At 40.7% G+C, this 15,669-nt stretch overlaps 1 protein-coding gene across 1 annotated transcript in view; it reads left to right on the top strand.

Annotated features, from left to right (window-relative positions):
• The window catches only part of LOC141334055 (uncharacterized), a 17,646-nt gene extending 9,071 nt beyond the window's left edge, over positions 1 to 8,575 (top strand). The window contains exon 2 of the mRNA XM_073839207.1: positions 6,646 to 8,575. Coding sequence (XP_073695308.1) covers positions 6,646 to 7,535 — 890 coding nt within the window. The 3' untranslated portion in view covers positions 7,536 to 8,575. The remainder of the gene's footprint in view (positions 1 to 6,645) is intronic.
• Positions 8,576 to 15,669: the final 7,094 nt, after the last annotated feature.

Below are 15,669 nucleotides of genomic sequence, written 5' to 3'. Positions count from 1 at the left end.
TTTAACACTTTGGAACAACATCTGGATGGCAGATACATACCTCTTCATTCACATCTTTATCTCATTTATGTACTTTACCTTTATGCATTTTTTTTTTATGTAATCAACATTCATTTACTTTTATAAAATATTATATTATTATGATTAACCATGTTTAATTTTATGTTGAGCAGTGATGTAAAAATCTTTGAGATTACAATACACAAGATGATGTTAGGTTAGCAAAATTGGGTTAGGTTATTGTATTTCCTTCAGTATTACCAGTTGTGGAATTTGCTGGTCAGTCAAACAGACTGATCATAAAAAGGAATGCACCAAAGATTATTCAGTAAACTTCATTCAAGTTCCGACTTGTTTTGAATGTTTTAATTCTGACATAAAACCAGAACATTTACCAATGCATAACAAAGCTTTATGCCTTAACAAATACAAAGTCATAGGGTACAATTCTAAAAGAAATGTAGTAATAATGCATGACTTAAATCAGTTGAAATTGTCAAAATGGTTGGTTTGTAGCATGACTGTTTTGAAAGAATTACAGTTCCAAATGAAACTTCTAGATTCACATCAGACATCACCTCATAATTTGTGGCAGAGGTTGAATTAGGAGCAGCTACTTGTACATCATAAGACTCACAATTCTGAAATGAATAGTATCTGCAGGCTGCAACGTAAACAAACTTAAATGTACATGGTTTACAATGTGTGTTATTACATCGTCATCAGCTGAATGCGTGACATCGTAGGATAGGATTTGAGACACAAGACTACAGCTCTTTCCTGTTTTCAATAAAAAACGAAACCACAAGAGACTGCTTGAAAAATATCCAAACAGATAATTTTCATTTTCGATTTATTTACATGTCCCATCTGTAAAAACCTTATTTTATGCTTTACATTGAGTTTATAATTTTGATTTCTTTATGCGGTATGGTATCCACGTGAATGATTCTTTATTAAATAAACATAACAATCGATAAATATTAAAACATAATACACTCTGAGCAGCTGCTGGCTTACACTGGTCACGTTAACGAGTGTCTAAACGACCGATTTTTAAGTAAGCATGCAGTATAAAACAAAATGAGACGATCTGGATTCTGGAACTATGGACTCGCACTGATGATGTAACGTAAGGTAGGCACGCCCACAGCGGGTTATGATTGGTCGATCGACAGGCTCAAATCTGATTGGCTAAAGTGTACGAGTAACCCGCGTGGGAGGAGTTCGCTGCCAGGAAAGTCTCAAAAACACACACGCAAGTCTAAAAAATACACAGGCAAAAAAGGCTATTCGTACATTCACAGTCCGGGATACACTCGTGATTTTTAAACATTCAAAATTGTTGTACACAGTTGTAAATCTGTGAATTGTGTTTTGCAATTTGTGAAACGTATTTTATGAATTTATATATATATTTTTTTGCACGTGAACTGTTTTTTTTTTGTGAATATTTTTTTTTCGTGCACGTGAATTGGGACACGCATGTGTGCATCGTGTCTTTTGCGTGAATTATTAATGAGACTAATTTGCTTCCATATTCCAGAAGTTATAGATCCTCTTCTGAATATAATTAATTCATCATTATCATTAGGATATGTCCCCAAAACCTTCAAACTGGCTGTTATTAAGCCACTCATTAAAAACCACAACTTGGTCCCACCTAATTAATTAATTACAGGCCAATTTCGAATCACCCTTTTCTGTCAAAGATACTAGAAAAGGCAGTATCCTCACAATTACGTTCCTTCATACAGAAAAATGGTATCTGTGAGGATTTCGTCAGGTTTTTCATCAGGACCACAAAATTCTTTTAAACAGACTTGAAAACTATGTAGGCATTAATGGGAGTGCACTGGAATGGTTCAAATCGTACTTATCTGACCGCTATCAGTTTGTGGCAATAAATGAAGAGGTATCACAAGTGCAGTATGGAGTACCACAAGGCTCAGTACTAGGGCCATTACTTTTTATGCTTTACATGTTGCCCTTGGAAGATATCGTCAGGAAACATGGTGTTAGCTTTCACTGTTATGCTGATGATACTCAGCCCTATATTTCTTTGCAGCCTGGCGAAACATACCAGTTTGAAAAACTAACAGAATACATAGCTGATATAAAAAACTGGATGGCGAGTAATTTCTTATTGAGGTGTTAATTATTGGACCTAAAACCTCCACAAGTAATAACCTAAAACACTGTCTAATACTAGATGGCTGCTCTGTCAATTCTTCATCAGTTAGGAACCTAGGTGTGCTATTCGATAGCAATCTTTCCTTCGAAAGCCACATTTCTAGTGTTTGCAAAACTGCATTTTTCCATCTCAAAAACATAGAAATTACGACCTATGCTGTCAGTGTCAAATGCAGAAACGTTAATTCATGCGTTCATAACCTCAAGGATAAATTATTGTAATGCTTTATTGGGTGGTTGTTCTGCACCATAGACTGTAAAAAAATATGGACGACGCATCTCCACTTCATTTCACTATATAAAAATGGAGCTAATGCGTCTCAATATGGCCGCTGCCATCTTGGGGGAAATTAGGTAATTTGGAGCCAGAGTCTGCGCAGTAGAGATTTGTTTGTAGCCAGAGTCTGCGCAGTAGAGATTCGTTTGGAGCCAGAGTCTGCGCAGTAGAGATTCATTTGGAGCCAGAGTCTGCGCAGTAGAGATTCATTTGGAGCCAGAGTCTGCGCAGTAGAGATTCGTTTGGAGCCAGAGTCTGCGCAGTAGAGATTCGTTTGGAGCCAGAGTCTGCGCAGTAGAGATTTGTTTGTAGCCAGAGTCTGCGCAGTAGAGATTTGTTTGTAGCCAGAGTCTGCGCAGTAGAGATTTGTTTGTAGCCAGAGTCTGCGCAGTAGAGATTTGTTTGTAGCCAGAGTCTGCGCAGTAGAGATTTGTTTGTAGCCAGAGTCTGCGCAGTAGAGATTTGTTTGTAGCCAGAGTCTGCGCAGTAGAGATTTGTTTGTAGCCAGAGTCTGCGCAGTAGAGATTTGTTTGTAGCCAGAGTCTGCGCAGTAGAGATTTGTTTGGAGCCAGAGTCTGCGCAGTAGAGATTCGTTTGGAGCCAGAGTCTGCGCAGTAGAGATTCGTTTGGAGCCAGTCTGCGCAGTAGAGATTTGTTTGTAGCCAGAGTCTGCGCAGTAGAGATTCGTTTGTAGCCAGAGTCTGCGCAGTAGAGATTTGTTTGTAGCCAGAGTCTGCGCAGTAGAGATTCGTTTGGAGCCAGAGTCTGCGCAGTAGAGATTTGTTTGTAGCCAGAGTCTGCGTAGTAGAGATTCGTTTGGATCCAGAGTTTGCGCAGTTGAGTTTTGTTTGGAGCCAGTGTATGTGCAGTAGTGTTGCGAGGCCCAAACTCTCACGCTTAACCCTCTGGGGCCGACAGTCACGCCGGCGTGACCAACCTACTTTTTTTTAAGATCAGCGCAAAAGACAATAAAAATGCTCCGTCGGTTTAAGTCATACACATTAGAGATATACATCAATGGAAACTGTAAAGTGTGGACTTTTATTTGGGCACACTAACAAGAACAGCAGAAAGTTGTGTTTTTTTATTTAGAATAAAGAAAACAAACAGGGTGATTTCTGTTTTCTCTGTCTCCGTGAACTGCTTTTAGAAATGCGTCACTTATATCATTCAAACACGGAATATTGAATATTTAGCACACAAACATAAAAGTGGTATATATTGAAAGCTTGAGATTTATGCTTTTAAACGAAGTAAGTTTTATCAAAAACAAATAATCTGTGATAAATTAATCTATATGAAACCAAGGAGATGTCTAGTCTATCCAGTTCCAACTAATTATCTCTAATGTGACCGCACCCACTAGCGACATTCCTTTAGATATGCAAATTAGCCATGTGCTACAAGCGCGGCAAGGACCGGAGTATCTGTACATGAGGAAACTCCCACATCACCGAAACAAAGCAACATGACTTCAAGTTCATCTTGGTTACAGTTTGTTTCTGAATGAAGATATGCTGTGAGGAATAAGACTTATATTTACCTCGATCATAAGAAGGACGCGATGCGACGCAAACCCAGCAGGAGGAGACGTTTACATGAGTAAGTCTTACTTTCATTTTCCTACTTTCGCTGTTATTTACTTTGACAAAACATGTACACATTTTAATAGTTAGACTTATTCCAAACTAAAATTCCTGACTTTATCAAATGAAACATTATGAAGTACGTTTGATTGCATTGCATCTCTCACGATGCCAGGATATTTATAATGTTCTAGAAAAACGATGTGATTATGACTGTGAGATGCATGTATGAAGATATCTTTATAACTGTAGATTCATACTTATTTATTAATTTATTTTATTGTATAACAGTAGGGTGTAAAATAATATGAGTGCTTACACTGAATGTGTGTTTACATCACGTTTATTAGTAATATAGTGATAAACGATAATTATAAGTTTCTCAGATATTACATGTCCTTTTTTACATTAGTACAAATTCTAGAGTATAGACTGTATTCTGACAGATGATCCTGATATGATTTTTGTTTTGTTTTTGTAGTGATCTCAAACCTGCTCAAAAGATGAATCCTGCCCTCTTTCCCTTTAGTCCCTTCAAACTGTTTTCCTCTGAGAGCACTAGAAACTTGAGATGTTCAACTACACTGATATTCTAGTGTAAAACAAGTTTTTGACTTTTTTTGTGTGCATGCAAAATAGCAGGTACGATTTACTTGTTTCATTTGTTGAACAGAATTCAGAAGAAGTTTTCAGGAATGCCACAAAGTCTGTGAACATCTGTGTGGTAAGATGAGGGAGCTCAATAATGTGTCTTTGATCTTCATTATGTATGTTTTGTTTATACAGTGATAGTAAATAAAATAAAAATAATCTGAAACTCCATTCTCTGAATCTTCTCACATTGTTTCCTTACCTGCTCTAGTCAAGTCAGTCATTGATGGGGCCATTAGGGAGGGCTCTTTTGTCTCTCAGGTGTGAATTGCTAAATATTCATGGGTCATTGCCACACCTATGAATAATCCCTTTCGATCACAAAACATGTTTTATAAAATTTACATTAATATATTGTTTTCTCTGAACGAGTGAACGAGATGATTTTCACATCATTTGGTTGAAAAAATTCTAGCCTACGACATCCAATTATCTAAAGTCTTGTAAAGAAAAGTCCTGTATGTGCTTCATGGCCTTATTTCAGTGACTTCAAAACTTTAGATTTTCAATAACCACGCATAAATATAGTTTTCTCAAAAACACAAACATGCACATTAATGTTGCTTGCATATTATTGTAGCTCAATATGTGCTGATTACAATGTAATCTGACTTTAACCATTCATATGTTTTTAAGATACTGAAAAAAGCACAAATGTCAGGGCATGTCAAAACTTCTTCAGGGCCCCAAAACACCTCAGGCCCCAGAGGGTTAATATACAAACTCCAGTTGGTCAAATGCAGCAGCTAGATTTCTTACTGGAACCAGAAAGTATGACAATATTAGCCCGGTTCTGTCAACACTGCACTGGCTCCCTATTGAACATTGTATACATTTTAAAATCTTGCTAATTACTTATAAAGCCCTCAATGGTTTAGCTCCTCAGTACTTGGGTGATTTCTTATCACATTATAGTCTTTCTCGTCTGCTGCACTCTCAAAATTCTGGCAATTTGATAATACCTAGAATATCAAAATCAACTGCGGGCGGCAGATCATTTTCTTATTTAGCTCCTAAACTCTGGAACAATCTACCTAACACTGTTCGGGAGGCAGACACAATCTGTCAGTTTAAATCTAGATTAAAGACATCAATTTATTATTTACAATACTGCATTATTGACAAACTATTGACCTGTTTAATACTGTGAAGTTGCTTTGACACAATCTGTATTGTTAAAAGCGCTATATAAATAAAGGTGACTTGACTTGACTTGTGTGCACTTTGATGGATTAAATACGGAGCATAATTTACCATATTTGGCAGCTGGCACATGTCACTTCACTTTCACTTTTTCACTTTCAATTGGTGCAAAAATATTGCTTGTTTTCTTTTAAAGGAAGTCTAATTTTAGCATTTTTTTATATTATGTTTCCAGAGGTGTAATTACAATATTATTAATGTTTTTGACAGAAATATTTAAAATTGAGTGACTTAAAAAATTATTTTAATTTTAATTAGATTTTTGAGAGATTAATGACTGTTTTCCACTATTTCCCATCCTCTGACAGTCAGTTTTGGTGTTTTCCTTTTAAAAGGTCAAGTGTAACAGCCAACTTTTATGATTGGCTAACATAATTGCCCCCATAATAAAACCTCAAAAGGAATTATTGTGTGATGAGTTTTTAATTTGATGGAGTGGGGAGTTTGTCCCCTTTCTTTTTTCCTATAGTCTTTCTCTAAATTTGTTGAATTTTATCCCCTAGGAGACATAAAATGGTATATATAATTGAGATCAGTCTATATAGATTTCCTAGATTTAATTAATTGTATAACAGCCAACTTAATCTCTGTAGGGTACCGGACAACCAGGATCAGGTTTGGACGCCCTGGTATAGGATCTAGCATACATACATTACTTATCTACATGTTGCGATGTTAATTGCTTTGTGCCATTAAACTGGGGTTAACTTTTATCTCTTTGTTTTTCCACCTTAGACCTAACATCGCTGAAAGAGGAGAGAGAAGTACTGAATGAAACTGAAGAGAAAGATCAGTTTGAAAATCTTAATAATTTTGTATCTGGAGAAAAGGATTTTTGTTTCTTAGAGTCTGAAAAGACTTCTAAACAAAAAAGAGCTCAAAAGACAGGAACTATCAGTAATTTCACTTGCTGTCAGTGTGGAAAGAGTTCCAAAGAACAAGGACACCTTAAAAGGCAAATGAGAATTCACACTGGAGAGAAGCCTTACTCATGCAAACAGTGTGGAAAGAGTTTCCAACAAGGACACCTTACAAGGCACATGAGAATTCACACTGGAGAGAAGCCTTACACATGCAAACAGTGTGGAAAAGGTTTCATTCGTAAAGGATGCCTTAACAGACACATGAGATTTCACACTGGAGAAAAGCCTTACTCATGCGAACAGTGTGGAAAGAGTTTCACTCAAAAGGGAAGCCTTGACAGGCACATGAGATTTCACACTGAAGAGAAGCCTTACACATGCAAACAGTGTGGAAAGAGTTTCACTCGTAAAGAAGGCCTTAACATTCACATGAGAGTTCACACTGGAGAGAAGCCTTACACATGCAAACAGTGTGGAAAAAGTTTCAATCGTACAGGACGCCTTAACAGACACATGAAATTTCACACTGGAGAGAAGCCTTACACATGCAAGCAGTGTGGAAAGAGTTTCACTGAAAAAGGAAACCTTAACAGACACATGAGATTTCACACTGGAGAGAAGCCTCACACATGCAAACAGTGTGGAAAGAGTTTCACTCGTAAAGAATGCCTTCACAGACATATGAGATTGGAGAGAAGCCTCACAGATGCAAACAGTGTGGAAAGGGTTTCACTCGTAAAGAACGCCTTAACATTCACATGAGAGTTCACACTGGAGAGAAGCCTTACACATGCAAACAGTGTGGAAACAAGTACATGAAGATTCACAATAAAGGGAAGCCTAACAGATCCCCTTAGCATGGACAGAGTTTCAAAAATCTAATTCACATGGATTTAATTTGCGCACAGTTACTTGCTCACTTCTACCACCAACATTGGCGGCTTTGTGGAAGGCTGTAATAATCATATTTTGGAACCATTCCTAAAGGATTGTATTAGGAATTGTCTTAAAGGACAAGGCATAAATATGCTGTATGATCATTTCTACAGGAGTTTAATAGGATCCGATTTTCATCATTTTGAAGAATTCTTCTTATTCATTGCATCTATTACTAACCAATAGTTTTTGCAGTTGATTTTGTAGCATAGCCACATAAGGGGAAGTTTATTTATAGGATTGCTTGCCAATAAGAAGGCTGTGTATGTTTATTGCTTTACCCTGTGTGCTGTTATCTTCCTATCGTTGGTCTGTGTTTGACCCAGAACTTTAATATCACAAGATTTTGCTTGCACTTTATCGTCACGTAACATTGCGTCATCTAGGCGGGAATTGTTTCGCGTTGTATATATATGGAATCGGCGTTCAGGAGAGGCATCGCTCAAAAAGTTTAGAAACAGTACCTGGCGATTGATCCTGTGGATTACTTCTTTTGTTGGCTGTTTTTTCTCCCCCTTGGACTGAGTCTTCTTGTGGAGTATACTTTTTTGTTTTAGGATACTTACCTTGAAGGACAATTAAACAGCCTGTGCTTTGTGGATTTGCACTCTCGAAAGATAAAAGACTACCGGGGAGACCGATATGAACTCTTGTATATACTGTGCAGTTGGGACGCTGAGAGACTACACACACACACACACCATTGTATTGCACTAATTCAACTTGCTCTGACACTTTGTAATTATTACTTGTATAATACATTTGGTTTGGAAATGGTGGCTGTCTGTGAGTTTACTACGTTCATACATTTATTCATAAAAAAAAGAAAAAATCTCCCGTTCCAAGTAGTGTGAATTCCATGCTCTGTAGGGAAATTGTTACAACTTAAACTCATCTAGTAAGTTTAGTGCAAAACAAATGTTCTGTTTTAATTTCAATAGTGTTTTAGTTTAGGCTGTCCGGGAGAGGGCTCCAAGCTTGGTAGTAATTCCCAAGCCCGGGGTACTTCCCTTGGCCGGGTGGAGGGGTCAGAGCTCTGCATTTAGCCTGAACCCTATAATCACTACTTTAACCCCCTTAAGCTGAAGGTGAGGAGACGGGGTGGTGGAAGGGTGCTGAAAAACTTGAGATGAAGGAAGGGCTGCTTTGGTTATTTATAGGGATTTTTTCTCATGCTGATTGGATAGGGAGTGTGATTACTGATGGTGATCACAAGTTCACTCTTATGGATAATAAACTGAGCTAAAGTTTAGGCATATCTGGCGTGCTGTCCGGGAGAGGTCTTAGAGCTTGGTAGTAATTCCCGAGCCCGGGGCACTTCCCTTGCCCAGGGGGAGGGGTCTGAGCTCGGCATTTGACCCAAATCCTATAAACGCTCCCTCAAAAGTCTAATAATCGCAAGGCAGCAGCCAGATGACCCCCAAAAATTGCCTAGCTTGAGCTGAAGGGATGCTGGACGTTGGTTGTAATAGCGGCCATGCACAAAAATAAAGGAGGAGCTCCTGCGGGAGCAGAACTGTTGTGGCAGTTGGGAATTATGAATGAGGCTCCTGCGAGGGCTGGCACTGATGTGGTAGTGTGAGGGAAAAAGGCTAGAGGCTCTTGCGGGAGCGGGTACTGCAGCGGCAGTAGGGAGATAAGGAAGTGGCTCCAGTGGGAGCGGGTACTGCTGCGGAAGTGGGGAACTATAAAAGGCACCTGCGGAAGCGAAAAACTGTTGCGGCAGTAGGGAGATAAGGCTCCTGCAGGAGCGGGCACTGCTGCGGCAGTGAGGGGGTGGAAGGGGCTCTGGTGGGAGAGGGCGTTGCTGCGGCCATGGGGAAAGGAGAGGACTACGGGCATGAACTGAGGGGGGATGCGGGGTGAGGTGTCAAGGGGTGCTGATGTGGGGGTTATAGGGATGGATTGTGCAAAACAGATTTACTGATTAGGGTTTGGTGGGCTTCCTTGATGTGGGAATGGTATGATCAGATGCAGCTCTTAAAACCATCGGCCGAGTGTTTGGATTTGATGTTGATGCTCTTGTAAATAAACTACCGGTGCTTTTTCTGAGTTCTCAATGCCTCGTTTTAAATGTCAGGGCCCTTGGAAGTCTACCAATGAAGTGTGGAGCTACTTTGTGCCTCGCAAATGGCGTAAAAAAGTGATTTATTTACATGGCTATTCCGATGCCCTGTTGACTCTCACTGACAACCTGTTGTGAGCATCGGCTAACTGACCCCAGATTTCGGACAGCTGGACACAAACCGAGATGAGATATGCAAGGTACGTTCACACTCGGTATCATGATTCAATACACTTCAGGTCAAAATCACACCGGAGTTCTCCTTTAAGGTGCATTACCGCCTCACGCCGTCCGGTTGAAGTATGTTATTTTTATTTACCCGCCACGGTGGTCGGTGGGTGAAGCGAGTTTACCCGCCACAACACAAAATCCCCCGCATTTGGCTGGTGGCGGGCGCTAATTTCCATCCCTGGTAGAGATGTTATATTGGGTGAAAGTGAGCCATACAGAAGTTTATGGAAAAAATTGGATCCCACTTAGGTACTGTCACACCCTCAGCACGTTCCCTCAGTCCCAATCACTGCGATCCTTCATCAATCAGCCAATCCTCACTGCACCACGCCCATCACCAGAGTTCTAATCACCGTCACCTGCACCAGCAATCACCACTCCCTTTAAATACTTGCCTCTGCCATTCACTCACCGGCTGGAATCGTAGTTACATGGACACCTCTCCTTGGATCTTCTCCTCCTTCTCTCGATTCTCCTGTGCTCCTCACGGACTGCATCTGGATCAACCTGTGAAGCATACGTTAACCACTTTAAGGGAAGTGACTGTTACTCTTGCTGGCGATTGCCTATGAACTTGTGTTTACCTTATTGGACTGTGTTTGATGACTCGGATACCGAAGTCTATACTCACCTGTTTGAAGTGTGCACGTCTGTTAATAAATACCTTGAAATCTACTTACCCTCTCCTTGTGTGTGTGGACGTGACAGGATTCCAGCCCCTAAAAAAGGAATTCCTTCAGCTCACTCATGGAGGCGAACGCAGCATTCACCGGTGCCTCTCCCGACTCATCGTGGTATGTGGAGGAGTTCCTTGAGCGCTCCCATCGGGTGAACTGGCCCGACGTCACTCTTGCTGTGATGTTTCGGTTTGGACTGGATGAGGAAACAATCCGATGCACCTCCCCCATATGTGATTTCTCCTTGATTGAACTAATCAACCTCACTCTTTATATAAATGGCTCTAGTATCGAGGTTAAAGAAATAAAGAGTGATGGTAAGTTTCCTCGTCCAACCCTCTACGAAACCCAGCACGTCTCACCGGCTTACTCCTCGCCTGGACTCCCCACATACCTCACCAATAGCTCCTCCCTCCTCGCCAGCCCGGAGCTGACGGCCAGCCCTCCAACGTCATGGCCAATCCTGATGGCCAGCGTGCTAGACCCACCATTGAGGTCAGTACGGGCCGCCATGCCAGCTCCCAAGATGGCCGCAGTTCCTGATTTCCCGGCCAGGATGGCCGATGTTCCTGATATTCCGGCCAAGATGGCCGACGTTCCTGTTTTCCCGGCCAAAATAGCCGATGTTCCTGAGTTCCCTGTCAAGATGGCAGATGTTCCTGTTTTCCCGGCCAAAATGGCCGATGTTCCTGAGTCTCCGACCAAAAGGGATGAAACTAATATAATGGAGATGGCTCTCCCTATGGAGTTCACGGCCCCTATCCTCTCTCCTGAATCTCCGCTGGTTCCGCCCAGCCCTCCAGTGACTGCGCCGCCAGAGCGCCCTCCAGTGACTGCGCCGCCAGAGCGCCCTCCAGTGACTGCGCCGCCAGAGCGCCCTCCAGTGACTGCGCCGCCAGAGCGCCCTCCAGTGACCGCTCGCCCAGAGCTAGCTCCTTCAGTGTCTCCGCTGGAGACGCCCAGCCCTCCTGAATCTCCGCTGGGGTCGTCCAGCCGTCCAGAGCCCGCTCCTCAAGAGCGCCGTCCAGAGCCCGCTCCTCAAGAGCGCCGTCCAGAGCCCGCTCCTCAAGAGCGCCGTCCAGAGCCCGCTCCTCAAGAGCGCCGTCCTGAGCCTCCGCTGGTTCCGCCCAGCCTTCCTGATCCTCCGCTGGTCCTGTCCAGCTGTCCAGATCCTTCGCTGGTCCCGTCCAGCCGTCCAGAACCTTCACTGGTTACGTCCAGTCCTCCAGAGTCTCCACTGGTGCAATCCAGCCTTCCAGAGCATTCGCTGGTCCCGTCCAGCCGTCCAGAGCCTCAGCGGGCCCAGCCCAGCCTTCCAGAGCCTCCGCTGGTCCTGTCCAGCCTTACAGAGCCCACTCTGTCAAACGGTCCGGCCAAACCCCTGAATTCCCCAAAGAAAATTTTGGGGGGGCGCCATATACTCCTGGCCAACGTAGCCGGGCCGAGGACTGAGGCCAAGGCCACGGGGGCTGCCCAGCCATGGCCACCTGAACTGCCTGTCCGGCCATGGCCGCCTGACCTACCAGGGCCACCCGAAATGCCTGTCCGGCCGTGGCCGCCTGACCTACCAGGGCCACCTGAACTGCCTGTCCGGCCGTGGCCGCCTGACCTACTAGGGCCACCCGAACTGCCTGTCCGGCCGTGGCCGCCTGACCCGCCATGGCTTCCTGTTCCGCCCTGGAGGCCTTCCCAACCCAGCAAGGTCCTGCCCCGGAACGGCCTCCAGGGCGCCCGCCCCCCCTCCCTGGAGTTTCCATCACGGCGCGAGACGCGCCTACCGGGAGGGGGAGATAATGTCACACCCTCAGCACGTTCCCTCAGTCCCAATCACTGCGATCCTTCATCAATCAGCCAATCCTCACTGCACCACGCCCATCACCAGAGTTCTAATCACCGTCACCTGCACCAGCAATCACCACTCCCTTTAAATACTTGCCTCTGCCATTCACTCACCGGCTGGAATCGTAGTTACATGGACACCTCTCCTTGGATCTTCTCCTCCTTCTCTCGATTCTCCTGTGCTCCTCACGGACTGCATCTGGATCAACCTGTGAAGCATACGTTAACCACTTTAAGGGAAGTGACTGTTACTCTTGCTGGCGATTGCCTATGAACTTGTGTTTACCTTATTGGACTGTGTTTGATGACTCGGATACCGAAGTCTATACTCACCTGTTTGAAGTGTGCACGTCTGTTAATAAATACCTTGAAATCTACTTACCCTCTCCTTGTGTGTGTGGACGTGACAGGTACCCTTTGATTGAACTGATTTGGAGGTTTTTGATGATGTTGAGGTAACCCATGTGAAATTAAAGCATACTTGATTGCACTAAAAAAAATACTTAGATACAAGGAAGTACATTAGTAGTACAATCTTATATTTTGTGTTAAATAAAATTGTAAAAATGATATGTTTGGATTTGGATAATAATACTGCTATTTACCTGTTTCAAAGTTATGTTATCTGCTTATTTTAAGGTGATGCCAGATGCTTTGAGATAAGAATGCTTGCAATTGCAAAGTTTGCTTTGTAAGAATGAGTAAGAAACAACTGTGTAAAGACATGCTGATGAGTTATTGCTGTGTAATCAACCACAAAGGTTAACAAGAGGGTACACAGGGGTGAAGAGAGCATGTTGCTACCCCAAGCAGAGTTGAAGCAGATGAAGACCTTGGAGAGGAAACAGAAGAGTGCTAGACGCAGACAGCAACTTAAGAGACAAAGGAAAGACCACCGTCTCATTAAGAATGAGTTGCAGAGACTGCATTAAGCGTAGAGGATACCTGATACCCTAACGAGGGATGCTTAACAGCATCTTCAATAATGCTGTTGAAAAGTTTGATTATATAACGAATAGCTAAGCTGATTTTTAATTTTATTTTTGCATTAAACTGCTTTGTATTGTAACCAAAGAATAATAGTTTTATTGTTACTAGTGCCTCTCGTGAGATTTTACTTATAACTATAAAATAAACCTCGACCAAGAACAACCACAAGGGGAGTCTTCTACGTCATTCCTGAAGGACTGCAACCTGCGGGCAGGTGAGTACCTTTTGGTTTAGGCAAGATTTTAGTGCAATTGTGAAAGTATACTAAATACAACTGATGTTTAAATAGATTTTTAGTACATAGCAACAAAGTGTACTACTGCAGAAATACACATAAATAGTATATTAGTTTATTTTATAATAAAGAGTTTATTAGTATATTTCTTAAAAGTATGTTTTGAATGCTTTAAAAAATAGTTCAATGTTAGTACACTTGTAGATAGTTACCCTAAGTTTAAATTAAATTGATTTTATTTAAAATATATTAGTAATGTAATCGTTAAAATTACTTTTTCCCAAATCTTCTACTTAAGTAGACTTAATATTAATACACTTATTAGTACTACACTTACATTCCCAGGTGAGAAGAAGTGCAGTAAAATACAATTTATTTAAGTACACTTCCCTAATGTATTTAAAGTGCTCTGTTTTCATGCACTATATTTGTACTTAATATACTAAAAGTTATTCTTTAGTACTTCTCAAGATAAACTTAAGATCATCTAAGTGTAGTCAACTGTGCTATTTTGAGACACCATGAAGATGAACTGAAATGTGCTTTGAACCAGAGGTGGAAAGAGTAATAAAATATGCTATTCAAGTAAAAGTACTGTTACTTCAATGAAATTTTACTTAAGTACAAGTAAAAGTACTGGTCAAAAATCTACTGAAGTAAAAATAAGAAGTAACTCATTTAAAGTTGTACTCTGAGTAAAATTTACTGAGTAAGTTTTTTATTTATTTTATTTTTTCAACAGCAGGGGTGGGTGGGGGATTCTAGTGTTATTCAAAAATAGACAAGGGGATATAAATCTTAACCTGGTTGTTTTTAATTGAGGAAACTTTCAATAAAAAAATAATAAATAAATAAATAAGATACAATAAAAATTAAATAACCATATAAAACATTTAGGGAAATTTTAGTGCAAATGATCCCATAAAACATTCAACATCACAGCCACTAAATGTGGCATAAACTGTGAATTCAGTAGAGCAGGGGTTCCCAACCTTTTTTATTCAGTAAATTTTACTCTCTCCGCTCAATTTTTTTATTTATTTATTTACTTCCGCAGTAAAGAGAAAAATATTTATTTTTAAATCTTTTTTATTAACCAAAACATTTGTTTTGGCTTATTATTCTTCTACTGCATGTTATAAAAAATTTAAAATTCAAACAAACTTTAAACCGAAACTTTAAATATACCTTATAACCTTTAAAGAAAACCTCTGTTAAATTCTCATTTTTTTTTTAAATTATATACAGATTTAAAGCTCCTAAAATTCCTAAATTCAGACATTCTTTACAACTTCAGAGTACTTTTTCTTTTCAGCATCTAAAGAAATCACAAGTTCATTAACACACGAATTAAGAGTTCTGTCAATAAAAAAGTAATCAATCCTGGAATAAGAATGGTGCATAAATGGTTTCATAAAATCTGAAAATATTTTAGACATAGATGATTGAGTCAGATTACGAGGATTAGATCGATCCAAGATTGGATCAAAAACCCAATTCAGATCTCCACCGAGGATCAGCAGATGAGTATTTAAGAAGGGGATGTTACTCATCATCAAAATTCGGGGCATATACATTTACCAACAAAACCATTTTTTGCATTAGTGTACCAGCAACAATGATGTATCTACCATTCCTGTCAGCGATAACATTGATTGGTGAGAATTGAACTTTCTTATTAATGAGAATGGCAACTTCTCTAGCTTTCGAATTAAAGTTTGAGTGAAAGACCTGTCCTACCCAAGGGCAATATAACCTATAATGATCTATAATGCGAAGGTGAGTCTCCTGTAAAAATACTATATCAGAATTTAGACGTTTTAGGTTTGGTTAAATGTAACTCTTTGACTGAAAGGAAACATTTTTAATAGCTAATTATATAAAAAAAAAATGCATTTAAAGCTGGAAAATATGCCCATTATC

This window comes from Garra rufa, chromosome 4, assembly GCF_049309525.1.
Source record: "Garra rufa chromosome 4, GarRuf1.0, whole genome shotgun sequence".
In the NCBI taxonomy this organism is placed as follows: domain Eukaryota; kingdom Metazoa; phylum Chordata; class Actinopteri; order Cypriniformes; family Cyprinidae; genus Garra; species Garra rufa.
The sequence above is the reverse complement of the archived record's forward strand: the minus strand, read 5'-3'. Positions and strand labels throughout refer to the sequence as shown.